The 25377-nt window shown below is 50.3% G+C and overlaps 7 protein-coding genes across 7 annotated transcripts; 4 read left to right on the top strand and 3 right to left on the bottom strand.

Moving 5' to 3' along the window:
- Nucleotides 1–338: 338 nt before the first annotated feature.
- PV10_02663 (uncharacterized protein) lies at nt 339–5059 on the bottom strand. The gene has a single exon (XM_016367005.1). It carries the CDS (start codon nt 5018–5020, stop codon nt 596–598), a length of 4425 nt encoding a protein of 1474 aa, XP_016226523.1. The 5' UTR covers nt 5021–5059; the 3' UTR covers nt 339–595.
- Nucleotides 5060–6371: 1312 nt separating this feature from the next.
- Nucleotides 6372–7727, bottom strand: PV10_02662 (uncharacterized protein; the record flags this gene model as incomplete). The annotated part of the gene is made up of 2 exons (XM_016367004.1): nt 6372–7536; nt 7582–7727. The coding sequence occupies 2 exons, from the start codon at nt 7725–7727 to the stop codon at nt 6372–6374; spliced, it is 1311 nt and encodes a 436-aa protein (XP_016226522.1).
- Nucleotides 7728–10490: 2763 nt separating this feature from the next.
- On the top strand, nt 10491–13831 carry PV10_02661 (uncharacterized protein). Its single transcript, XM_016367003.1, has 2 exons — nt 10491–11210; nt 11266–13831. Exons 1-2 carry the CDS (start codon nt 10911–10913, stop codon nt 13621–13623), a joined length of 2658 nt encoding a protein of 885 aa, XP_016226521.1. The 5' UTR covers nt 10491–10910; the 3' UTR covers nt 13624–13831.
- Nucleotides 13832–15420: 1589 nt separating this feature from the next.
- On the top strand, nt 15421–17709 carry PV10_02660 (uncharacterized protein). Its single transcript, XM_016367002.1, has 8 exons — nt 15421–15567; nt 15623–15634; nt 15691–15831; nt 15888–16078; nt 16141–16294; nt 16347–16442; nt 16502–17251; nt 17318–17709. Exons 1-8 carry the CDS (start codon nt 15544–15546, stop codon nt 17630–17632), a joined length of 1683 nt encoding a protein of 560 aa, XP_016226520.1. The 5' UTR covers nt 15421–15543; the 3' UTR covers nt 17633–17709.
- Nucleotides 17710–17745: 36 nt separating this feature from the next.
- PV10_02659 (uncharacterized protein) lies at nt 17746–19058 on the bottom strand. The gene has a single exon (XM_016367001.1). The coding sequence runs from the start codon at nt 18872–18874 to the stop codon at nt 17843–17845; it is 1032 nt and encodes a 343-aa protein (XP_016226519.1). The 5' UTR covers nt 18875–19058; the 3' UTR covers nt 17746–17842.
- A 1266-nt stretch (nt 19059–20324) lies between these two features.
- On the top strand, nt 20325–22315 carry PV10_02658 (uncharacterized protein). Its single transcript, XM_016367000.1, has 2 exons — nt 20325–21025; nt 21088–22315. The coding sequence occupies exons 1-2, from the start codon at nt 20452–20454 to the stop codon at nt 22071–22073; spliced, it is 1560 nt and encodes a 519-aa protein (XP_016226518.1). The 5' UTR covers nt 20325–20451; the 3' UTR covers nt 22074–22315.
- Nucleotides 22316–22635: 320 nt separating this feature from the next.
- On the top strand, nt 22636–25141 carry PV10_02657 (uncharacterized protein). The gene has a single exon (XM_016366999.1). It carries the CDS (start codon nt 22745–22747, stop codon nt 25118–25120), a length of 2376 nt encoding a protein of 791 aa, XP_016226517.1. The 5' UTR covers nt 22636–22744; the 3' UTR covers nt 25121–25141.
- Nucleotides 25142–25377: the final 236 nt, after the last annotated feature.

Here is a 25377-nt window from a genome sequence, read left to right as displayed (position 1 = left end):
AGTTTGGACTTGCAGTTCTGGAGTCGGGCTTGACGGCATCGGTTGGAATTGCAAACCTAGGCATCATCATCATCAGCAGCAGCAGCAGCAGCAGCAGTATCGAGCATTTCCATCGACACTCTTTGTTGATTCAAACAGCAAATAAAGAGAACAGACCAAGGATTGTTTCCCTACACTTGACGAGTGCAAACTTCCCCAGATGGAGGTTTGTGAAGGGCATGTTTGAGGTTGAATGTGCGCATGTGTGGTTGTCATGTCGTGTCCGGGGTTGGGAAAGAATCCAATGCACTTGAAATGGGCAAGATACAAGGTGCGAGTGGCTCCTTCCCAATATGGTGGAATGGTGACACAAAGCACGTTTCTGATTGGCCAGCCTTGCTTCCATATCAGTATCTTCCCACGAACAGACAAAGAAAACGTAGCACAGAAACTAGATTGTACATCGCCTGTCATCTAATATACTTGGTGATGGCCTGTCATAGCCCAAAGGAAAATACTCCCATTGCTCCATCCGAGGATTTTCCCTGTCTCGGCGGTCACCCACGTGCCCGATACGCCTCCTCAAGAACGGTCTAAAGAGTTACCCGTCTCAACCTCAATCCCAGTCGTCAAAATCATCATCCGAATCCACGATCTTTTTGGCATTGGTCTTGGCCAGTCTTTTCGCGTAAGCTTTGGCAACAGGCGATTGGTCTGTTTTGGTGGTGGTAGTGGTGGTTGTTGCTGCTGGTTTCTTCGCCTTTGAGGCTGCCGGGGCTTTCTTTGGCTTGGGTGCTACGACTGCTTTTACCTCTGGGGCCGGTTTCTCTGCCTTGGGTAGGCCTTTGACCATGTCTCCAAGATCGGCAAGCAAGTCATCACCGTTGTCTGAGCCACTTTCCGATTCACTGTCAATGGTGTACTTCTTGACTTCCTTCACCCGACCACCTCGGGGATTAGCCTTTGGCCGTCCCTCGTTGAAATCAGAAACCTCTTTGAGAGGTGCTTCGGATTCAGGCTCATCGAAGGGGTCACTGCTGCCATCACTGTAGAGTTTGCGCTGTTCCATAGCCTTCTTGATCGCATTCGTCTTTGGCGCGGTGTAGGAGGTGATAGAACGCTGCCCTTCTGGTTTAGCTGCAGGCTTCGCAGATGCTGCTCGCTTCTTGGGTTGGGGTTGGACTTCTTCCATGTCACTTCCTCCGAAACTTTCTTCTACTGGTCGCTTCTTGACTGGCTTTTCGATGGTTTTCTTTGGTTCGGCCACCGGCAGAAGCATCTCTTCGAAATCTGATGTTTCAGAGTCAAGATTGATTGGCTTGGCGGCCTTAGCAGCAGCTCTCTTCGCAGGCTTGGGAACAGGGGCAGATGAAGCTGAATCGAGCGAGTCTTCCGTCTTCAACGCCTTTGCAGCTGGTGCACGCTTCTTAGCTTTGGGCGCATACTCTTCAAAATCAGACCCATCGTCGTCATAGTGATCTCCCAGTCCACCTTTGCGTTTCTTGCCCCCTGGCTTTGCGCTTGCAGACGTGGCAAACTTCTTGGAAACACGACGCCCTTTTCGAATGTTTCGCTTGCGATTGTGCTCATCTTCAAGCTGGAATTTCCATTCCGCAGCAAACTCGTCGAGATCGGCCTTCCACAAGTCTTCCTTAGACTTCTTCATGAGTATATCAATTTCCGTCTCCTTGTCCCCGATCTGTCTCTGAAGCTTTTCTACCCGCTCTTGTGTCAAGGACCAAAGTGCCATGCTGAGTAGATAATCATAAGCACTTGCATCAACACTATCGTCATCCATGTTGTCTTCGTCTTCGGCAGCAGGTGTCTCCTCTGTCTCCTTGGTAGCGTCTTTCGTTTTGGGGAAGGCGTCGAATCCAAGTTTCTGAAGCTCGGCGATCAAGACTCCTTTCTTCTTCTTGGAAATGACCAGCTTGCCATCGATAATCATCTGAATAAATCGGGCTTGATTCGTCAATCGTCTCAAGCCTTTTGACATGTCCTCGAGAAGCCACTCCTTTCTCTTTGCGTATAGCTGAAGCCGGTAGCTGTAGAATTCGTCCATAATGGCCTCGACGTTTGCATACTTCGTGATGCGTCCTTGAGGGTCGAAGGCCACCAAATTCGAAGTGGCAATGGATTTGGTGAGTTTGAATTTCTCCAGTAATCCTTCTTCATTGGCGGATTTCATATGCTTCTCATCGAGCTGAATGATAAAGTGTACAGTATCATGCGTATTGTAATCCTTGTAATCCTTGATGAAGGAAGGAACCTTTTCGGCTTTGATGATTTCCTCAAGTTTGTCCTTGAAATCCTGGGTCCAGGTACGGATTGGCAACTCAGTGATTTCGACTTCGGTATCACCAGTTTGGTGAATGATTCCGCTGAACTGGTACCGATCGGGTCCTGTGGGCTTGACCTCGCCCTTGAACCCTCTGAACCAAGGCTGCATGGGCTTCCACTCCTCGCCGTCCATTCGACGTCGGAGATTTTCGACGATTTCTTCTGGGTTGTAGTTGGGGATCGAGGAGCTCCAACCGGTGCCAATGCCATCAGCCCCGTTGATGAGAACCAGAGGCACGACAGGAACGTAGATGTCGGGTTCAATGGGCTTGTCATCATCTGTCTGGTACTTCAGCAGAGGCTCATCTGCTTGATGAAAGAGCTTGCGAGCAAAAGGTGACAATCTGGTGAAAATATAACGAGCGCTGGCGGAATCACTACCACCTTGATTTCGAGTACCGAACTGTCCGGAGGGCTCCAACAAATTGACATTGTTTGAACCCACAAAGGTCTGTGCCAAACCAACAATGGTTTGTTGCAGAGAGACCTCGCCATGGTGATATGCTGTCATGCCACCAATTAGACCAGCAAGTTCAGCCACCTTCATATCCTTCCTGAGATTGCGCTTAAAGCAGGTGTACATGACCTTGCGCTGACCGGGCTTGAGCCCATCAATCACCGAAGGGATAGATCGGATATTGTCTGCCATGCTGAACAAGATCAACTCTTTGTTGACGAAATCAGTATATGAGATGTTTCTTGTGGAGTGGTCGAGGTATGTGCCAGGTTTGAATTGACGAAGCCATTCTTTACGTTCATCGGCCTTCTTTTTCGAAAAAGCGAGCTCTATCAAGCCTGCCTCATCGTCTTGCATGACGTCAAACTCTTTGTGATGCTTGTCGATGTCGTTGAAGTATTGCTGGGCGTCCTCTGTTGTGCTAGTACCCAGACCCTTGTAGTACTTGTGTTCCCATCCACGTTCATGTTGATGTGAAGCTTTCCATGCTTCGTATTCGGGCATGGTGTAAAAGGCGCGAGATTGCGAAGGATTTTTCGGGTCACCTTTATAGATCTTGACGATTGGCGTAATGAACTCGACCAAGAACTTCGGGATCTTCAGGAGACTAGGGAACTGGACTTGTAAAAAGTTGATCAACAACCCTTTGATATGACTTCCATCGTGATCCTGATCAGTCATGATCATCAAATGACCGTAACGAAGGCCTTGAGTGTCGGTGTAGACCTTCTTGTGTTGGAGACCAAGGAAATTCTTGATGTTCTGAATCTCTGCATTCTTGGAGATTTGATCGACAGAGGCATCACGAACATTGAGCAACTTTCCACGAAGCGGGAAAACTCCAAACAGATCCGGACCAACAACGGAACGACCTGCCATGGCAAGACCTTTGGCTGAATCACCTTCAGTAAGGATCAAGGTACATTTGTGGCCTTCTCTGGTCCCGGCTTTGTTGGCGTCGGTCAATTTGGGATTGTTCATGCGGCTTCGCTTACTACCATCAGACTTTTTCAGGATCTGATCGGCCTTCTGTTGAGCAAAGTGGAGGATATTATTAATGACCTCGGTCTTTGCAATTTTTTTCATGAACTCGTCAGATACCTGGCATTTGCTGCCAAAGGCACTGGCTTTTGTCGTGAGCTGCTCTTTCGTTTGAGAAGTAAAGGCAGGATTGACGATCAAGGCGTTGACAAAGATAAAGATGTGATTTCGAATTTGATTTGGTTTCAAGGCGGCACCACCCTTGTTGCGCTTCTTGACGATCTCCATGAGGCGGTTGACAATCTGATCGGCGATGTAATTGACATGGGTACCACCGGACGTAGTGGCGATTGAGTTGACAAATGAGACTTGCTGGAATGAGCCATCAGAAACGGTGAAACCGATCTCCCACCGGGGATCGGGTGACTCGGTGATAATCTCTGAAGTATCATTTGCGGCCTCTTCTCCTCGTTCTTGCTTGATGGCCTTGGTATACATTTCAATGTACTTTTTGAAATTTCTGGCTGGGATGCGAGAGCCGTTCAATTTGACTGCAACACCTTTGCATGTTCCAGCAAGATCGTAGACTCGGCGTTTAAATAGAGCTTCGAGATCATCGTCGAAGCCAGTCATGCCGAACTTCTCAAAGTCAGGGTGGAAAGTGACCTTTGTGAAGTCGTCTCCTTTGTGGTCTGTAATCTTGGCCTTGCCCATTTTGGACATATTCGCGGTCCATGTTTGTTTGTACTTCTTCTTTTGTCGAGAATCAGCTGTCTCTACGGTGAATTCTGTGCTGAAAATGTTGCAAAGTTTTGCACCATAGCCGTTGCGACCACCAGTGATTTTGGCTTGATCGTCGTCGTAGTTGGAGCCGGTGAGAAGGTGGCCGAAGATCATTTCAGGGATGTAGATCTGCTCTTTGGAGTGGATCTCAATCGGGATACCGCGACCGTTGTTCCACACACTGATCTCGCCTTTTTCTCTATCAATCGTCACCCTCAGCTCGTCCATGTTCTTGTCATTTTGCTTGTTGTCGGCGGCATTGACCAGGATTTCGTCGAAGATCTTGAAGATACCGGGTACAAAGGAGACCTCTCGGAACTCGACGCGGTCTTTCTCTGTATTGTAAACCCATAGCTGTTTCTCGGTGCGTTCGACGGAGCCGATATATGTGTCAGGTCGCTTGATGATGTGCTCTAACTGGGTTAATTTCTGATAGAGCTCCGAGACTCGCTTCTTCTTGGGGGTTGTCGACGTTGCCATGATGATTATGGCGGAGGGGAAGGGGGGGAGAGGTGGGAGGGGTGGCGGGAGTAAACAAACATGGAGTGGTGGTTTAAGATTTGGGCCAGGAGAGAGTAGGCGATCATCACACGTCAAAAGTGAGACGCGGTCGCGGCTGTTGTTGTGCCATCCTCGCCAAGCAATGATCTTCCTATACGGGAGTAGTCCCGTGACTCCGTAAGTCCTGGTGGCCCTGAACTGAGATCCCCTTCCCTCCTTCTCGCAGCCGTGCGCTTTGCTCGACAAATCGACACTCAGGCGATGACTTTCAATATCCTATACTCCGTATGTACTCCGTAATGCAGAAAACGACCCTGCTATAAAAGCCTCCACGAGTCCGTCCCACCGACAGATACCTTCGAACCAATGAACCCCAATCACTGACAAGCCCACTAACCTCTCTCTTTCCTCTCTTTTCGGCTACTTGGGACTTCTCTGTTGCCTGGAACGGTGTCTTCCATCGGCTACCACGGGCATCAACTACTCCGTAGGCATTGAAGATCTAGGGCTTGGTACACAACTATCTTGCTAGCCTAACAGCGTCTCGCGATTGTCGCTATCTTTCTTGAGCTGCTTGTTTTCTTTTCTACTCGCTTCGCTGACACTTCTTTCCTTTGCGTCAAGCCTCCCGCTGCTCCCGTTCGTTGATAATCACACCCCGGGGTATGATTGAGCCACTGCCTGTTCAACCGTATAGTCATATACTCCGAGAGCCCTGGGCCTTGCCAGTCGGTACATCGTCATCTTGTAAAATTAAGAGACGGGGCTCAGAATAGTCTCCCACCAAGACTTCTCCCAGGTCAACAATCCGAAGAAAACGAACGGGTGTAAGTCTCTTGGTTTATGGCTGAGACGGAATGTCATCATAGTCCCTTTTAACAATTTCGAAAAGACCAGCTTAGAGATAAGCTTCCTACAATAGATGAAGAAGGGAAAGAAAAGGAAAGATTTAAAGAGACGTGGGAGTGACACCTCTTAAGTAAAGTGCATCAGAGAGGCTACGCCAAGACTACGGAGTATTTGTGCTTGGATCGAACTTTGACGGGATTCAAAGTCCGCAACCTCGAAGCCAAAACCAGATTCTAAACTCAACAAGTCTAGGCAGGTGAAAGCGGCCAACTCCTAAAGAGCGAGTAGGTAAGCGCCTTGGAGCGATTTGCGACTAGGCAGGTGCAGATTCAGATCCATATTCAAAAACACGGCCATAGTAATCGAGATGTTGCATGGGCACGGGGCTTTTCGCTTGTTTGGCTTTCACGAATACAGTTCCACTGCTTCAAAGTGGTTCTGCGTTGCAGTACGAACATCCAAGAAGCCTTTTTATTCTACACTATGACTTGGAAAAATAGTTCCCTATCTTGTTCTTCTGAGGGCTTTTCTCGACCAGTTTGATCTTCTTTGCTTGCGGTTTATCGGTATCGTCCTTCTTTTCAGGCTTCTCACCGACTCGTAGAAGTTGCATCAACTCCTCAAATGCTGCAGTTGGGACGATACCTCCACTGGCTTCCTTGTGACCACGAGCAAAGCTTTCTCCTAGTCGTTCTCTCAGACCATCCGTGGACAGATCAGCTGCAGCCTTTAGGCTTTCAATGATGTTGACAGGAGGGTCTCTGGATCTGGCACACCGAGCAATCCGACAGGAGAAATTGACCATGCCTGGCAAGTAGCCAGAGTTTGCACAGACAACTATCTCGAGTGCTTTGGAGTTGAGATGGCCGGCCCATCGCGTGGCAATGACGGGATGAACCTGGGCGGGGGTATTGATCCTCAGAACTGCTATCCGCCCATCGTAGCTGAATTTGGGAGGCGTATGCGTGTTCAATTCGACTTCGTTGTTGATCTCAGCACGGGCACTTTGTAAGCGTCCGTTGGACAGGAGATCTTTCGGGCTGGTGGATGCCAGGAGAGCTTCCCACGCAGTAATGACATCGTACTTGGCTGTTCTGCGAGGGGCATTGACAAGAGACACAGCATCGTTGACAGACTTCTTGGTATACACTTTGAAAGTCTCGGTCATGTCTGGAAATGGGGGAGACCACTTGAGAGTGTTTCCTAGATCACCATGCGTGCCAATACAGGCGAGATAGGCACAAGCAGAGGCAATTTCTGGTGATAAGGCCTTGCAGATCTCGTATGTGAGGAGGGAAGAAGTGGAGACAGGAGGATAATGGCAGGCGGAAACGACTTGAGCATTCTTTGGGAAGACATCGCTCAGGTGATGGTCGATAATGAGAGATTTGGTCGTAGGTGAATCAATAATGGGAGGGCTGGCAACAGATCCTTGGTCAAGGACGATTATATAGGCCGGGTCTTTTGTGGCCATGGCCTCCCGCTGAGACTCCGTAGTGACAGTCGTGCCTTTTTCGACCAGATGAACATGGATAAGATTTGGTTCGAGGCCTAAATGGGTCAAAGCCCGGTACAGGATGACGCCTGACGACAACCCGTCAGCATCTTTATCAGGGACAATGAGTGTCGTCTTGTTTGATGCTGCACTGACTGTGTTAGTGCCACGTATCGAACGCAGGTCATCAACTTACCATTCTTTTATGAAAGCACGTGCTTTATCCAGCGCAGCCTTGGGGGCAGGCCAGATAACATTCCCACTGTCGTCCTGCTTTGGCTTGACATCGCAATAATCTGGCAGCTTTTCTCGAGGCTTCTTTGGCTTTGATGCTTGCTTCATGCCCCGGCGATTGACGACAGGATGCTGTAGAGTGGCGAAGGCTCGGTGGCGGGTCAGGGAAGCGTAGAGTGCGTCTGTCCAAACCTTTGGTGGTACAGAGCGACTGATGTACCTTATCATCAATGCCGTGGCGCTTCAAAAAGGTCGACAGCCATCTATAAGGTATAGTGAGTGGCCCAAGACACCAATGAAGATCGGATGAGGCTAGAGGTCTAGTGTGAGTGGTACCACATCCAAAGCAACGAGGTGTCTTTACGTCATGAAGTCGAATATAATGGTCTGTTCCATGTCTGACGAAATATGTTGTGTGGGGAATGGGCATGAATGTCAAGAAAGCGTCGTGTGCATGCATGATATTCGTTGTCTGACAGACACGGCCTGTTCTTCATCAGAACCACCCATGTCCTGGATCCCTACCTTCCATTGTTACTGGAGGCAATAGACTGGCCCCCATATCTGCACGAGACGTCAAACCCTTGCTCGTGAGTATCATCTGCCGCCAGCATTTCAAGCAAGTTTTGTTTCGACTTCCAGGCAGACGGGCAGATGTGATTCTCAGGTCTCCCGGGCCCAATTGTCTTTGGCCCCGCGAAATCCAACATGTCCGCATCCTCAAGACATACATCTGACAAGTCCACATAATAATGAAAAGACTCCTCTCAGTTATCATCGGGTTTGGGCAGGGCTTATTGCCCTTGGTTACCTCACGACCGTCCTGCCCATCATTCCTTGGGGCCTGGCCTCAGTCATACGCTGCCTTGGGCGATTCGTATGCCGCAGGAGGTGGGGCGGGAACCCCAGAATTTGGAACTTGTGGACGATTTTCAGATGCATACCCCATACAAATTGCTAATGACACTGGTCTCGATATTTCGAGTCATGGATTCCGCAACCTGGCTTGTGGTGGAACCACGACTAATTCAGTGCTATATCGACAAGTTCCGTGGCTGGGAAAACCAGACCTCGTAACCATCACGGTTGGAGGGAACGAGATCAGTTTCTTCGCTATCCTCAATGCTTGCATCTACCACTGGCTACCAGCAAATGCTTGTGACGAGGAAATTGCAGGTGCCCGGGCATTGATCGAGTCGTCTTCACTACTCGACCACTATACTGAACTGATATTGGCGACGTTGAGACATCTTCCACCACATGGACTTCTTCTTATCACGGGCTATGCGCAGTTTTTCAATGACCAAACCAGTCTCTGCGACCACATCACGTTCAGCAGAACGCGGCCACTTGATCGTCTGACCAAAGCCAAGAGACGAGCATTGAATGAGTTGGTGGTGATGCTGAATCAAGTCATCCGTTCAGTGGCAGAAACTCGTGGCGCCACATACGTGGATATTGACAGGGTCTTCCAAGGACATCGATTCTGTGAGCCTGGAGTTTCTGAGCCAGACCTAGAAAGACAAGAAACATGGTTCTTCAACCTCCCTCGTGCTAAGTTTGGGAGCCAGCCAGCGATTTATGACGCCGAACGAGATCAACAAGAGAGGCTGGCCATACAAACTTTGCGGGCTCTTCCTAGCAGCATTGGTGTCTCTAGGTTTCCTGACCTCGAAAGCGCCCGGACTTTTCATCCTACCGGGCTGGGGCATACAGCAATGGCGCAGAGCATCGTACAGAAGGTGCTGGGCCACAGAGTGACGTCGAGATGAGTGGGAAGAGTTCTGTGCGGCTAACCTACGTCTCCACGTGCCCACAGACTGTTTTCCAAAATGCATCGACCAGCAAGTGTGATGTCATGGTTAGGCATCAAAAAGTGAAGCAGATGCGGCATGGCAGACCGTAGTAATGGACCTTGTTACATAGGTGGGCATTGGTTGCAGCCATGTAATGCACCTGGAGGGTTGCATGTTGAACAAAGAACCTCCTCACGTCAAGGGAAGTTCTAGACCTAACGGGTGGGTGTGATGGGGCAGAGACTCTGAAGGTGGACATGTCGATCTTGCCTGCCCCTTGATTGGGGGTCCTGTTCAAGCCGAGAAGTGCTCGAGCATTGAACTTGAATTTTCTGGTCTGTCTGGCACCGATATCAACATTGGCTAGCCATATATTGTTGAGTGAGAAAGGCCATGCAATCCGTCTTGCACATCTACTCCGTACATGTCGGCCTATATTTGGCATTTGTAGTAGGATGACCCCAGGTGTTGCCAACACCGTTGCCAGCCCGTTAAGAGACATTTGAGACGAACCATTCGTCAGACCGAAGATAACCTCCAGGAATCCACGAGACATGGGAAGTCAATGCGGTCAGACAAAAATATAAACATAGTACGAGACTGTCACCCCGCACCAACTGCCGTGTCGCGTCTCGATTAGATGAGACGCGCCTGCAGTGGCGAAACTTAACCCACACAACGGCAAAAGAAAGACAATGCAAAGCTCCCCTCACTGTCTTTGAGATGTCATTATTCGACAATAACATGGAGGAGAATCGACTGGAACAGACAGCCTTCAATTGGGCTTGATTGCCCTGTCGATAGTCAGGATGCATCTGCAAATGATGTAACTGGAAGCAACTGGTGGGGTCGAATGCTAAGACCATGATAACCCTCTGAGCCGAGATTGCTTGTGCGTAGGACAACAGGCATTGGCTCAGGGAGTGGATGACTACCAGAATCGAAGTGATTAGCCACACTTAGACTAGCCTAGGTGCCTAAATCGCCCCAGGAGTCAGAGTCGACCCCACCAAAGCACACCCAAACACGCTCTTTCAAGCCCCTGGCTCCTCTTGACTGCATCACACCAGTCACCACCTCCCTCCCTTCCCACTGCAGTGGCAGTCCCTTGTTTCTTGGTACCTTGTCTCCATTCTCTACTTTCTGGTCTTTGATCTCACTCATGTCTGTGCTGTGCGCGGACGTCCTTGCTGTCGCCCTGTTTTGTTGCTGCTTTCTCTAGGTCTTTCCGCGGCAGACGTCGAGACAGCCACCGAGCTGGTTCATTCCTTTACCCGCCTTGACCTTGTGCTGTCTCTCACCACATCCACTCTTTGCAGTCTACTTGCACGGTCGCCGGCGAACCTTGCAAGACGTCTCTCTTTATATCCCTTGCCTGGACGTCTCCCCTGGCATTATTTCACTCTTTAGCACGAGAACAGCGACATTTGAGTCTTTTTCGTACTCCATACATCCTCCGCATTCGTTCAAGGTGCCGGAATAGCAAGATAGCATCATGGCCGACGTAGCCGTTATGCATCTTGAGCCCGAGGTGTTTCCAGAGAATATCCCCTTGCCAAGGAGTTCAATGATTACCGTTCGACTATCAGACATTCAGGATAATGCATCTGTCTCTTATGGGGATGAAGCAGATGCTACACAAACCTTATCTGCACCACCGAGTCGTCCCTCCTCTACACGATCTAGCCGAGCCTCGTCTCAGACTTCAGACAGTTCGACATCCATAAACACAGTCGACTGGGATGAGTTGGAAAAGACGGAAGAGCAGGAACCCAAAGATGACGCTACAGACGAGGTAAGGCAAGACTATCACAATAGCCAATTTCCCAGCCAGCTGATCAGTTTAACAGTCAACAGCCTTGTTGCTGGCCCGATTAGAGAAAGAGAACGCGGCTTTGGCAACCGACCCTAAAGCTGGCATTACCACCCCGACTCGACCTCGAAAGAATACCAGACCCCCCTCTGTACAACAATTGAAGAGAATGGTTAGCGGACCGCAAAGGCAGTCTTTGAGATACTCGCTCCTGCCTGCCCCACCCATGACCGAGTTGGAATTTTGGGCTGCCTTGGTCCAGGACTATGCTCAGACCGCCCAAAGGTTGCCAACCTTGACCACCAAGAAGATCCGAGGAGGTGTCCCACCACCTCTGAGGGGTGTGGTGTGGCCAAGTGTTGCCCGGGCCCATGACGCCCTCCTCCATTCCGAGTATCAAAGACTGTCACAACAGCAGAGCCCCTATGATGGGTTGATTGGAAAAGATGTTGGAAGAAGCTTCCCAAATGTTGATATGTTTCGAGAAAAGGACGGTGAAGGTCAGAGGATGCTGGGCAAGGTTCTTAAGGCATTCAGCTTATACGACGACAAGATTGGATACTGCCAAGGCCTTGGATTTGTTGTTGGGCCTCTTTTGATGCACATGAGCGAGCCCGAGGCCTTTTCTGTGTTGGTCAAGCTCATGGAAAACTACGACCTACGCTCTTGCTATCTACCCGACCTCTCTGGACTACATCTTCGAATTTACCAATTCCAGCAACTGCTCTCCAGACATCTTCCCGAGCTATCCAATCATCTCGACCATCTCAAAGTTGAACCACTCTACGTTTCCCAGTGGTTCCTGTCCTTTTTTGCCGTCACCTGTCCGCTGCCCATGTTGCTCAGAATATACGATGTCATCCTCTCCGAAGGCGCCACCGAGACACTAATGAGAGTTGCGCTCTCCCTGATGCAACGCAATTCAAAGAAAATCCTCGCATATACAGAATTTGAAGATGCAATGCAATTTCTCCTGTCAAGAAGTCTTTGGGATACCTATGCTCAACACGCCGAGGATCTTGTGACTGACTTTGTGTCCTTGACGGCGCTAGTGACGCAAGAGTCACTCCAGTTACTAGAGACCAGTTTTCGGCAATCCCAGACCATTACTCCCGCACCATCTTTGAAGGGCGCAGCATCGTCATTTTTGGGTCGTTTCTGGGCTGGATCCTCTCACGCTGCATCTCGGTCAGCCAATCTCAGCCTGCTCATTCCCGGCGCCAACAGATCGATTCGAAAGTCCTCGTCAGGGCAAAGCCTGACATCAACGGTCAATTCGGTCGAGTCTTCAATCTCCGATGCCAGTACCGCTGCGACAGAGGTCTCTGAAGCATTGGTCGCAAAGCCGGTCACTGTTGCACCGGTTGTGATCGACATCACAGCGGCCTCATTGGGCCCCGACTCCAACCACCGGGCTCTGCATCATCAGATTGAAGAGCTGTTGACGGAGTTATCCAAGGTTCAACGGCAGCAGGCAGAAATGACACGAGAACTGCAACGAGAGCGAGAGGAGCGAGAAGAGGAACGGCGTCTCTCACACGCGGTGCTTTCTTGCCTGCGAAAACAGACTGCAGAGATTCGAGAGCTTGCTGGGAGTGGCACCAGCGAACACGACGCAGCACTGGATGAATTGATGGCCACAGCTGGCAATCGATTCCGTGAAGGAGAGGCGTCTAAGAGAGGATCGATCATCCAGTCCAAGCACCAGTTGCGAGATGTTGCTTCGGAGTGGCAGCAGAAGCATGAGATTGAAGTGGTCAAGTGTCGAGGGCTGATGAAACAGCTAGACGAACGAGAGCTGGAGCACAACATCCTCAAGGAGAATCTGCGGGAAGCAAGGTCGCGAATACAAGATTGCCACCGAGACAAACAGCGCTTGGAAAGAACGGTGGCAGAACTGAAATCTCGCAACAGCTCGAGTCCGGAATCTCCAGCTGATCTCTACACTCCAATTAGTGAATTCCCAGACCTGCGAGCTCCATCACAAAAGGCCGGCCTTCGAGAGCTGCGGCTTGGACGACCAGAACCTACCCGGTCTGCGAGCATGGGACCCTTTTCGAAACGATCCAGTAGCCTCAATGCGCAGGCCATCCTTTCAACCGAAAATCACGAACCCGTTGGCAACGATGCACTTTTGCTGGAATTAGTTAATGCAAAGACCGCCGAGGCGGTGGCTCGGCAAGAGTTGGAAGAGACCAAGGGAAAGTTAGATGCCCTACGCAAGATATTGACAGGGTCAACATCGTCGCCCAGCGTGCGAGGCACACCAGTTGAATCAACGTCACCGTCCACATCTACTGCGACAAGTCCAGGAACCAAGGAACAGGCCAAGCCGGCCCACACGGCTTCTGCAAGTACTGGAGGCTTCTTCAGTGGATGGGGTAAACGTGGTTGACAAGGTTATGCCAACTACGGAGTAGTTCTATATTCCTCATCCCTGGGCTGTAATATGGAGCCCACTTATCAAGGGTCAGACCAGTAATGATATACGAACTTGCATCTTTGGCGAAGTCGAATTACTATGAAAGCACCTACTTGTTACCCTGTTCTTACCTCCTTATCTCCTTTGTGGTGAATTTCTGTTGTCTAGTCTAAGTTCGTGTCATCGAAGAGAGTGTGAGAGTGAGTGAGTGAGGTCTATCTAGCCCAGCCAGCCTGGCTGGGCGGCTCCTGCCTGTGCTGACCAAACATCTCACTCCTTCCCAGGCAGTCGGCCCAACATCTTTCTTGGCCATGATTAATGGTCAGTGTGTCGGTCAAATGGATAGAAATCGAAAGGAGGTGATAAGATCAGCTAAAACTGTTCTTGTGGAGTAGCACAAGGAGTCATATACGCGCCAATACTGCCCAGTCGTCAGTCAACCACTACAGGACGTTGTATGTGTAGACGGTATGTGTAGATGATCGGACCAAGAGCCTGGAACGGGCTTCCCAGCCGTGGATACCTCACGGTCATGATGCACATGACAGGCAGATGGACTCGCGTGGCTCTCTCCAACCACCAACCAGACAATTTGAACTAGAACAAGTGGTTCAACCAAGCATCCAATAGTGCAATTGCCAGACTCAACTGCCGGACAAACCCCCCATAAATTTGCCTTCCCCCTCGCATTTCCCCGGATCGGAAGTGTACCCAGCAAATTGAGGAAGGAGGGAGGGACACTTCCGGGGCAGAAACCACGTGATTGGCTCCTTCCCCAATAGTGTCCACATCAAGACGACGCCGCGCACGCTTTTTTACGCTTTTTTCACGCCTTTTCACGCCTTTGTCCCCTTTGCCACGCCATAAGCTTCTCTTCTCTCCAGACTCCCTACTCCACCGCCCATGGGCATGACCTCTAACTTGTGGAGAAGACCCAGCGGTGCCAGACGCTGGCCTCGTCGCTTTGGACCCCATTCGCCGAGTCGCTTGAAAGAGATATTCTATCCTGCCTTGCTCGCCACCGTCTCTCTTTGGACGAGTGGATCAATGAACATCTCTCAGTGCAGGTGATCAGGTCTACGGTATCTTTTTTTGGGTGAATGGGTGGAATTTCGAGAGAATCAATCGAGTCCCCATACCCTAGTCCTCTCGACTCATTGTTGACACTATCTACATGCAGCCTGCCTACCAATAACATCCTTTTCATGCCCAGTCCGCTACGAACCAGTCCGCTACAAGCCAAGAATGTACTACAAAATCGCGAGGCTGCACACTATTCCTTTTCAACGAGTGACTGGGTCGGTTTCGAGATCAAAAAGCAGGCAGTCTGAAGTGGACTCGAGATGTAAAAAACCTAACCCACTCCACTTGCAACGCTTTGTCGGACCCATACGGGGTTAGTTACTGTGGATTTTCACTTGGACGGAGTACGGAGTAGTTGGCCCAATCCACCATCCACATGGGTGTATTGGTGTACATCATAAACATGTCAATCCTTTCTTCCCTCGAAATCAACTGGGGTTGATCCACTAGCCGTACGAAACCCACGTTGGGAGGTATTTCATGCTCGGCAGTCGAGACTTACGAAATACATATGCATGGATCCGTGCGAAACTTTGTTTTCCCCAATCTCTTCCCCTTGTTGTCATATGAGTGCACTACCCATATACTCTCCTCCAAACCGAGGATTACTCGCGCTGTTCGGTTAGTCGACTCGGTATTATTGTGGGGTGCGTGGCAGTATTTGTTGATCTATATCTGGGGTTATCGCCTCCTCTTTGCATCCAAAGTCTTTGTACCGACTGCTTCATCGCCTGTCCTGGTACACCTTGACCTGTACCCATCACTTTTTCTATCCACGGTCCTTCTCCTCAGAGGAGCCCTCTCGTCAAGATGGAGATGAACTATGATGAAAATGTATGTTGTCACCAACTCTATCGCATAACGTGCATGCTAACAAACCATCCTCCAGACTCTCCACCAGGTATGCTCGCTCGCGAATTCTGGACCTGTTGCTCGCAATACTCATGATCCTTTTAGTTGGAAGAGGAGCTTAACACCAAGATCTATCCGGGAACGGAGATCATGAGCGATGTTGGCTCCCATCACTTTGTCAAATCGGGCGAAGGGTCAACAAGAGTTCTCGTCCCTCAGCCATCAGCTGACCCTCACGATCCCCTGGTATGTCCTTCGTTGATCGCTGCCACGCATACTCAGTTTTCTAACGTATTTGATAGAACTGGAGCCCATTCTGGAAGACCTCAGCCATGACATTGTCAACTCTGGTCTCCTTTGCCCAGGGTTTCGGTCCTCTGGCATTACCTCCCATGTTTCCTCAATTGATGGAGGCTTTTGACACCGATCTTGCCGGCGCTGTGCAATTCGTAGGTGTTTGTATTTTGGTCCTTGGTTTCAGTAATTTCATCTGGTGAGTTCTTGCAAGATGAGCTGTTTGTCGCTTTCAGCAGCGTGGGTATCTGACAGCTACAGGGTTCCTATCCAAACTTCGTTCGGCCGTCGACCAGTGCTGATCGCCTCAACTATCATCTGCGTGGTATCCAACATCTGGAGAGCTGTTGCGAAGGATTACAGAAGCTTCATGGGCGCTTGTATCTTGAACGGGATTGGCGCTGGACCGGCTGAGGTATGAAAATAACACTCTGTTGAAAGAGCTTTGCTAAGATGATGCTGTCCAGACGGCTCAACCAACTATTATTGCTGATGTCATGTTTCTCCACGAGCGAGGTTTATGGAACACCTTGTACTTTACTTTTTACTTTGGCAGCTTGATGGTAAGCCTGATCTCTGTCACCTCCAGATCGCATTACAATTTTCCTAACTCCTTTATCAGGTTGGACCCATCGTGGCAGGCCCCATGACTGAGCATTCCAACTGGCGAAACTTCTGGTGGCTAAACGTAGCCCTCCACGGCGCCATCTTGGTCGGTTTGATCTTTCTCTTCCCCGAGACCAAGTGGCATCGACAGCATCCCAAAGAGTTGGCGGCCCAACCCAAGCTCGCTGTTACATCTGACAAGGACATGTCAGCACAAATTGTCGAAGATCCAGAAAAGACCAGCAACAATGATAGCGATCAGATCACTGCTCCAGCAGAGAATAAACTCGAACCCACCAGCACAGCAGAACAAGATCCATATCTCCACAAAGGAACACCCTCCAAACAACAATGGAAACTGTGGCAGAACAACGCGAACCCCTTCAGATCAATCCTTCTAGACCTTTGGATCCCATGGAAGTTGTTCGCTTTCCCCATCGTCGAGTTTGCTTCGTTTGTCGTGTCGTGGTCGGCATCTTCATTCCTGACCATCAACCTGACCCAAACCCAAGCCTTTGCAGCTCCACCCTACAACATGAGCAGCCAGTCGATCGGATTCACCAATTTTGCCATCTTGGTCGGAGCGGGAATTGGACTGGTGACGAATGGACCGTTGAGCGACTGGATCGCAGCGCGTGCGACAAGAAAAAACCGAGGCATTCGAGAACCAGAGATGCGCTTGCCAGCTCTGATTCCTTATGTCCTTATTATGCTCCTAGGCAACTTTATCGTGGCGTTTGGTTATGAACACCACTGGCGTTGGGAGGTCAGACAATTCCCTCCTCTTATTGCTTGAACCAGAAGAATCTGAACTAACACAAACTGCGCACAGGTCATCGTCATCATCGGTTACGCATGCGCAGGTATCCAAGTCGCCGCAATTCCCGCCATCGCATCCACATACGCAGTCGACTCATACAAGCCCATTGCAGGCAGTATTTTCGTGTCTATCACAGTCAACAAGAATCTGTGGGGTTATGGCTTCAGCAAGTTCATCACTCCCTGGATCATCGCCGACGGTTACATCCCTCCTATCATGTTGAACATGTGTTTGATCTTCCTCTGGTGCGCCTGTGGAATTATCTTCTACTTCTGGGGCAAGACTATGCGTGGCTGGACCAAGAACTCGAGTGTGCATAATTTGTAGTTATGCTTCGAGATGTCGGCCATGGAGGAGACTGGAAGAGCTGTTGCACTAATCACGTGTATATATGTAAATGTCGAGATGCAGATGCATATCAGAAGATTTAGAAGAGATTGCTAGCAATCTTGACCAATGACATGCTCAAGCTTCATTTCTCATTTCTGATTTATTGCATGGACGATCTCGCAAGCTATGTCCATTCTGCAAATCAAATCAATCATCATCTTCATCATCACTGCTAGGAAAATCCAGATCCAGCTTCCTTTTCGGCGCGGCCGGCGCCTGACCCAGTTGAGGTCTCGACTGAGTCCCTGGACCATGACTTGCACGTCTCCGAGCAGCGCTCGTCAAATCACGCGACGATGATGCCTCACCAGTTCCTCCACCTCCCATCGCCTCATCCACAGCAACATCACCGTCACCGTCACCATCCCCACCAGGAGCATCATCAGTAGCATCAGCTACATCCTCACTTTCCCTAACCCACCTCTCCACCTCTTTGTCCACCAGATTATCAATCTCCTCCTGCTGTCTCTGCACATCAACCGCCGAGACAAGTACCGCCTGCCTTTCACGAAATAATTGCAACTTGCCCAATTCACCCACTCGAAGACTCGACGCATCCGGAAATGCCATTCCCATTTGTGCGTGTCGAAAGGCAATGTTATTGTTAATGCGTTGGAGTTCAGCGTCGGTTTCTTCGGTGCGAGTTTGTGTTTCCAAAACACCGTTGGCGGTGCCGGTGCCGGTGGAAGGAGAGGTAGATTTAGCTGCAAGTTTCAATCGAGTTGATTCGGATTCTGCTTCTCTTGCAGCCGAGGCATTGTGTTTACCGACACGGGCGGCGAAGGAGAGGAGTGTGTGGTAATCGACTGATGAGTTTGTACCGTTATATTGACCTTTTTCTTCGTTGTTGTCGTCGTCGTCGCTATCATCATCATCATCGTCGAGAATAGATGGGTGAATCCTTCCAACTTCCTCACGTAACGATATACATTGTCGAATCGTGCTTTTGAGTCCTTCTTCCAAAGCGAGGGATTCTTCTCGGAGATGTAAAATGCGCGCGTAGTTTTGTTGGTGTCGTTGCAGGAGGGTGATGGCTGTGCTGAGGTCGTCGTCCGTGGAGAGGAGTGCTTGGGTTTGAATTGGCGCGCTGGCCCATGTGTTGGTCGTGCTGAGGGTTTGGATTAAGGAAGTGATTTGGGTTTCGAGGGTGTTGAGGGGGGCGAGGATGCGGGATTCCATTTTCGGTGAAGGGGGATTTGGTGATGTTGGTGATGTTGGTGATGGGAGATTTGAGAGTCGTATGAGGAGAGGCTTAGTAGTAGGGGATCTAGGGTCAAGGTCGAGATCAGGGCATGGCTACTAGAGTGCTAAGGGGACCAGGGAGGTGTGGTGTTTGGTGTTGGGTAAAAAAAGATGTGTATAGGGAAGATGGATGCGATGCAGGGATTGGAGTTGGAGTTTGGTTGGAGTGAGTGGGATGTTGGAGGGAGGAGTTAAATAATTGTCTGACATTAATTATTCACTCTCGTTCAGTGCTAATCCGTGTAATCTTGAGGGATTGTGGAAGCATCTTGTGTGTCAGACAAAGTCAATAAATCCCTTTCAGTTCGGATTCGGTTTCCCTTCTTCTGCATGTCAGCAACAATCACCTAACAACCAAACTACCAGCTAACTAAGAACCTAGGTACATTCACCGTACACTCTAATCCATGCCCTCGATGACTTACGGCCCACAGCCAAGTCGATGACCGGCTGCGAACATCGGTGAGTGGTGCATGTCAACTACCTACAAGCCGCCTTTAGATGGCGTTTCCATGCATACCAAGGCACGATCCCTAATGCCGGTCAGCCGGACCGATGCCCTTCTCACCTTAGTGTGCTGCCCTACATCGAGTCGGCGGAGATACGAACTGCAGATTCACACCGATGAACTCCCTTCCCATACGTGGGAATTGAACTCGCGGGGGCACTGAGTACTCGGTACTTGATACTTGTGGTTCGACCGACCGGGGCTGGGAATGCCGATTCAATTGCAGAGGCTCAGAAGCTGTCAAAAGGCCAGGGCCAAAGCGTAGCGCCCGCATCGACCACTTTTACTCCTTGCTCACGCTCAACGGCCCCTCCATCTATCTGCAGCCGATCACATCACATACGCCGTACATGACTTTGTTTCCATTATCTACTAGCAAGTACCTATCCACGACAACTCATGTCCTCGCCAAAGACAAGTCCCGGAACAACCTTTCTTGACCAGGCCAGTACGATCCAATCAGCTTAACAATCAGGTGAGGTTAACCTTTTACATGACCAAGAATTGGGTCGCGTCGATTGCCACGTAGCACAACAGGTGCAGCAGGCCAGGTGGTTGGGATTTTGACAGGTCGGTCTTATGCAGCCAACAGCCACTTGCTATGCCTGTTTGCTTCCCAATGCTCCACCTTTCACTTGCGATGATGATGTTTCCTTCACGTGGATGGCAACGAGCGTGGCCTCGGTTTCTCCGTCTGTCTGGTCCCCTCGTCGCAAGTCCGTGACAAGTGGGACGAACGGGCTGGTTCGGACGATTGATGGGCAGGCACAGGCAAGGCACAGGCACGAGAACGAGATAGGCACGGCACCGGGGAGAGAGAATATACAAAATGTCCAACAATGGCAGTCGGTCAATCTTTCCTATCCTCTCGCCCTCTTTCTCTTCCTCTTCTCTGATTCTCTCGCTTTCATTTAATCCAGGTTGGATGTGGACCATCTGATACAATCCCCAGCTTTTCAAGACTAACCAACTATCTACCTACCTACTTATCTAATCCTCTTTCAAGATGCTCCTGTCCCCTCTCTTCACACACCTGGACTCTGCGTCCATCGTGCAGGGATTGGCCGCCGGGGTAGTTGTCTATGTTCTTGGCTTCATTATCTACAACCGATTTTTCCATCCCCTCAAGGATATCCCTGGTCCATTCTTTGCCTCCATTACCTCGCTTTGGTATTTCCGATCTGTGCGAGATGGCATAGGTGAGAATTATCAGCTTCCCATCCATAAGAAATATGGCCCGTTTGTCAGAATTACCCCGAATCAAGTTCAGATCTCGGACCCCGCTGCTATAGAAATCATCTATGGTCCAAAATACGAGTTCATCAAGGGAGATTTCTACGAGAATTTCAATCCTAAGATCTCGAAGCGCCGTGATCATTTCACTGAACGAAATGAGGTAGCACACACCAAGAGACGGAGGACCGTTGCACATTTGTACACCCAGGCCGCCGTGTTGGAATATGAACCATGTGTTGATCGATGTATCGACCTGGTCTATCAGCGTATGGATGAGTTTGCACAAAGTGGTGAGGTTGTGGATATGTCGGTCTGGTTGAGGAAGTATACCTTTGATATCATCGGTGAGTGCTTGCCATCCTGGGTCTTGTTCATCCAATCCACTTATCAATGATGCTATATGTAGGCGAAATCTTTTATGGTCGAGAGGGCGGCTTCGGCTTTGTTCGAGACAATATCGACTACAACGGATGGTGTCACCTCATGGAAACAATGCCCAAGCCGGTGGCTTCTCTGGTCAATATTCCATACGGATTTCAGAATCTGTATTTCTTGTCTCAAATGCTATATCCACAGACGAGAGTCGGTGCCAAGGGCTTCTACACCGTCATCGATCAGGCACACGCCGCTGTCAAGCAGCGTCTAGATGACGTGGCCGCAGGAAAACCTGTCAACCGCAACGACGTGCTCAGCAAACTACTCGACCTGGTTGAGGAAAAGGGTCAGGAGCAAGACTTTGGTATCTTGGATGTCACCACCGAGATCTGGAACATGATCTGGGCCGGTTCCGACACGACAGCAGTGGCACTCACCTCCATCTTCTACCATCTGCACAAACACCCGCACACATTGGCTAAACTTCGAGCCGAGATCGAAGATGCGTTTGCTCAGGGTATACTCAAATCTCCCATCCGATTCAATGACGCAATCAAGCTTCCCTACCTCCATGCCGTGGTCCGCGAGGCAATGCGCGTACACCCTTCCCTTGGCACTGGTCTTCCACGGATAGTCCCATACCCAGGCGTGGACATCTGCGGGAAATGGTTCCCCGGAGGAACTGAGGTGATCATGAACCAAAACGCCGTCCACTTCGATCGCCAGGTGTTTGGCGAGGACAGTGAAGAATTTATCCCGGAACGTTGGCTTCGCGACGGCGATCGGGCAGCAGCGTACATGGAGCGTCACATTTTGCAATTTGGATATGGGAAACGCATCTGCATTGGAAAACACATCACCAACACTGAGATGTACAAGCTGCTCCCTACAATCCTGAGAGACTTTGACTTTGAACTGGTTGGAAACAAGGAGTGGGATGTATATCGAGGATGGTTCCATCACCAGAAAAATGTCAATGTCCGAGTCACGAGAAGAAAGCCAACATCGGTGGTTTAGTTATGAGGCAGTATGACGGCAATAGGAGTACATAGTGGTCTTCGTATATAGGGGAGATCTCGATCAACGGGACAGGCTCTACGACTCTACTAAGTAAGTTACTCGAGATTGGGCCCCCTCGAAGTCTTGCATCGGGAGATTCTCAGCATCAACCAAGATTTCTCCGAGCTTTCTCGATCCTGTCAAATCTACAGCAACAGAGCATAGTTGAATGAGAAGCAAAGTAGCCAAAGATAGCCAAATTTACTTGACGGCGTCGTTCGTCAAAGTTGACGTTGGCCAGGCGCGACCTGGTCAAGTTGAGTCGCTCCTGCCCGTGGAACGGTGGACCTGATATCAAATGACACTCGTCAGACAGGCAAATTACTCCGATTGATGACGAACCCAAGACGCGAGATCTTGGCACGCCTTCTCCCGCAAGCCTCCCGCGCGTCTCTCCGCGTCCGACCCAAAGATTGGGATCACCACAGACCACACACGTCCAGACACTCACAAGACCAACGCACCATCCTATTATTGAGTACCTAACCTAGTAGTGTGTATGTATGTCTACTCGACTGGTGTGAAGACTGCTCATCACCTTCAATTCACACATACCCTCCAAAGTCACCTCACCTCGGTCTCGATCCCTAATCCATGCGAATCCAAACCATGTACATGTCCACACCGAGATGTATCTTCCTCGCAGCTTGATCTCGCAGTTATACACCAACCTGGTCAAGTCTCACCATCCGCTGTCGCCTCCAGTCCTCCTCCTTGTCGCGCTCGAACCCGATGCATTATGTGCCTGCCGCATTCTTGCCGCTTTATTGAAGCGAGACTATATCCCACACAAGATCCAGCCTATTTCCGGCTATGCTGATCTCTCCCGCGCGGGCCAGGACCTTGTCCGGCCCATGAAAACAGACCAAGGTGGTTCCGGAGGCGTGGTCGTGTGCCTGGGAGTTGGTGGCCTGGTCGACCTGGGTTCTCTATTGGCGTTAGAAACAGACGATGCCCAGGACTCTATGGGTGGTGTTGAGGTCTGGGTGCTTGATGCTCGACGTCCTTGGAACCTAGCCAATGTGTTTGGGGGTATTCCAACCGATGCAAATCAAAATCAAGACGACGTCACTCAACGGCCAAGATACTCTGGTGTTGAAAAGGGCTGCTTACAACGGTCGTACAAATCAGGCAGAGGTGGTATCATTGTCTTTGACGATGGTGATATCTCCGGCGCACTCGAAACAGAACGGGATGCATACTGTGCTTTGGCTGATATGCCTGAACTCGAGGATTCAGACAGTGATGACGATGAAGATGATGACGAAGACGATAGTAATGACGAAGAAAGTGATGGAGAGGACGATGCGAGGGAAAACGACTCAAACGCTCAAGATGGCGTCGACAACGGCAAGAAAAGGAAATCCTGGTCCGATAGAGACGACGAAGAGGGCGAAAGTGGTGATGACGAGGAAAGACCGCGTCAACGGCGGAGGGCCAATTCAGGCTCTTCCATCAATTCCACTCCCCGAAGCCAGAGTCCATCTTCCTCTCAGCCAGTCTCCCCTACCTCAAAGTCACATTCCCCTAAACAACCCTCGGCAAAACAACTCCGTCGACGGCTCAAAAAGCTCCGACGATCCCACGAAAAAGTCCTCGACAAGTACTACAATCGAGGCATGTCATACTCAGAACCAATCTCCACTCTCGTCTATTCTCTAGCGTCAGACCTTGGGCGAGAGGACAATGATCTTTTATGGATGGCAATCGTCGGTGTGACCTCACTGGAGTTGTCCGGCTATACATCAACCGGATTCGGAGACTCAGTCACGAAACCCTCAGAATTGCCAGACCAAGACCGTGATCAATCATGGCGGTCAAACAGATCACGCCAGACATATGCCATTCTCCGGGATGAGACTCGTCGACTCAACCCACCGCCCAAGGACCAATCCCCTTCAGTTTCTCCCGGATCCGGAGGTGTGAATTCTCCAAGCGACAATTCCATTCGCCTCACCCCAGATCCCCGCTTTCTCCTCCTCAGACATTGGTCGTTGTACGATAGTATGCTTCATTCGCCCTATCTCGCGTCTCGCCTGCGCATCTGGAACGAGCATGGCGTCAAACGACTACACAAACTCCTGGCCAAAATGGGTGTTAGTCTGAATCAGTGTAAACAGACATACACCCATATGGACATGGACCTCAAAAAGACCTTGCGAGAACGTCTGTTGAAATACGCGCCCGTCTACGGCCTCGACGATCTTGTCCCATCAGGCGCCGGACGATTCACCTATGATCAAGAAGGATGGGGATTCATCCGTTCGTGGGGTTGGAAAGCCCAACTCTCCGCCATTGACGTCGGTCTCATCCTCGGAGCCATTCTCGACGTTGGCCCTGCCGCCAACACGCACTCATCCTCCTCAACTCCACCCTCATCCCATCTCCAACCTAATCCATCTCAATCACAACGCACCAACCCAGAAAACCCAGACATCCCCGAACGATCCGCCACACTCATCCCACGATTCTTCACCGCCTACGACGCCCTCTCCCCACACCATCCCTCACAACTCCTCGCCTCAGTTCCTCAAGCACAACACCTCCTCCGCGCCATCCTCCGCACAGGATCATCTCTCCTGGTCAAACATCAAATCCGACATCTACGTGCCTTCCGTATGGGTGTTGTCAAAGATGGACCCGACCTAGCTCTCTTCGCCAATTCTCCCGGCGCACTAGTCAAACTAGCCCTATGGGTCGGCGAAGCCGTCGCGGTAAATGAACGGGAACGAGATCGTGACCATGAATCCAAGGACCCTATCACCCCCGCAGCCGCCACCCCATTGGTCCTAGCCGCCCTCGACGAAGCCAGAGGCACTTATGTCGTCGTTGGTACCGGTGGATCCGAACTGAGTAATCGCTTCGGCCTGGCGTTTCAGGAAGTCGTCGATGAAACTGACGCTCGTGTCAAGATCGACAGTTTCGACAGTTCCATTGTCGAGGTCAGGAAAGATGATCTGGCTGCATTTCTCGAAGCACTCAGTTTGAAAGCAGTTGTCGGTTAAACTTGTGTGTGAGCCTGGATAAGTTTTAATGTCTCATGGAATCACGTCGCTACGTGGTAACTTTTGTTGGTCAATTGTGCACAGCGAGGTCATTTGATACCCTCGATCGATCTGCCAAGTGGCGATCTGACATGCATGGCACGACACTCAGCAGAATGAGATGACCCAGTCTGCATGTGTTTTGTGGAGTACGTAGAAGAAGATGTGTCTTGGGTTTGGAATAAGTCCAGTTGAATTGAGTTGATGAACTCTGGTTG

The sequence above is a fragment of the Exophiala mesophila genome (genome assembly GCF_000836275.1).
Source record: "Exophiala mesophila strain CBS 40295 unplaced genomic scaffold supercont1.2, whole genome shotgun sequence".
NCBI classification, from domain to species: Eukaryota; Fungi; Ascomycota; class Eurotiomycetes; order Chaetothyriales; family Herpotrichiellaceae; genus Exophiala; species Exophiala mesophila.
The sequence above is the reverse complement of the archived record's forward strand: the minus strand, read 5'-3'. Positions and strand labels throughout refer to the sequence as shown.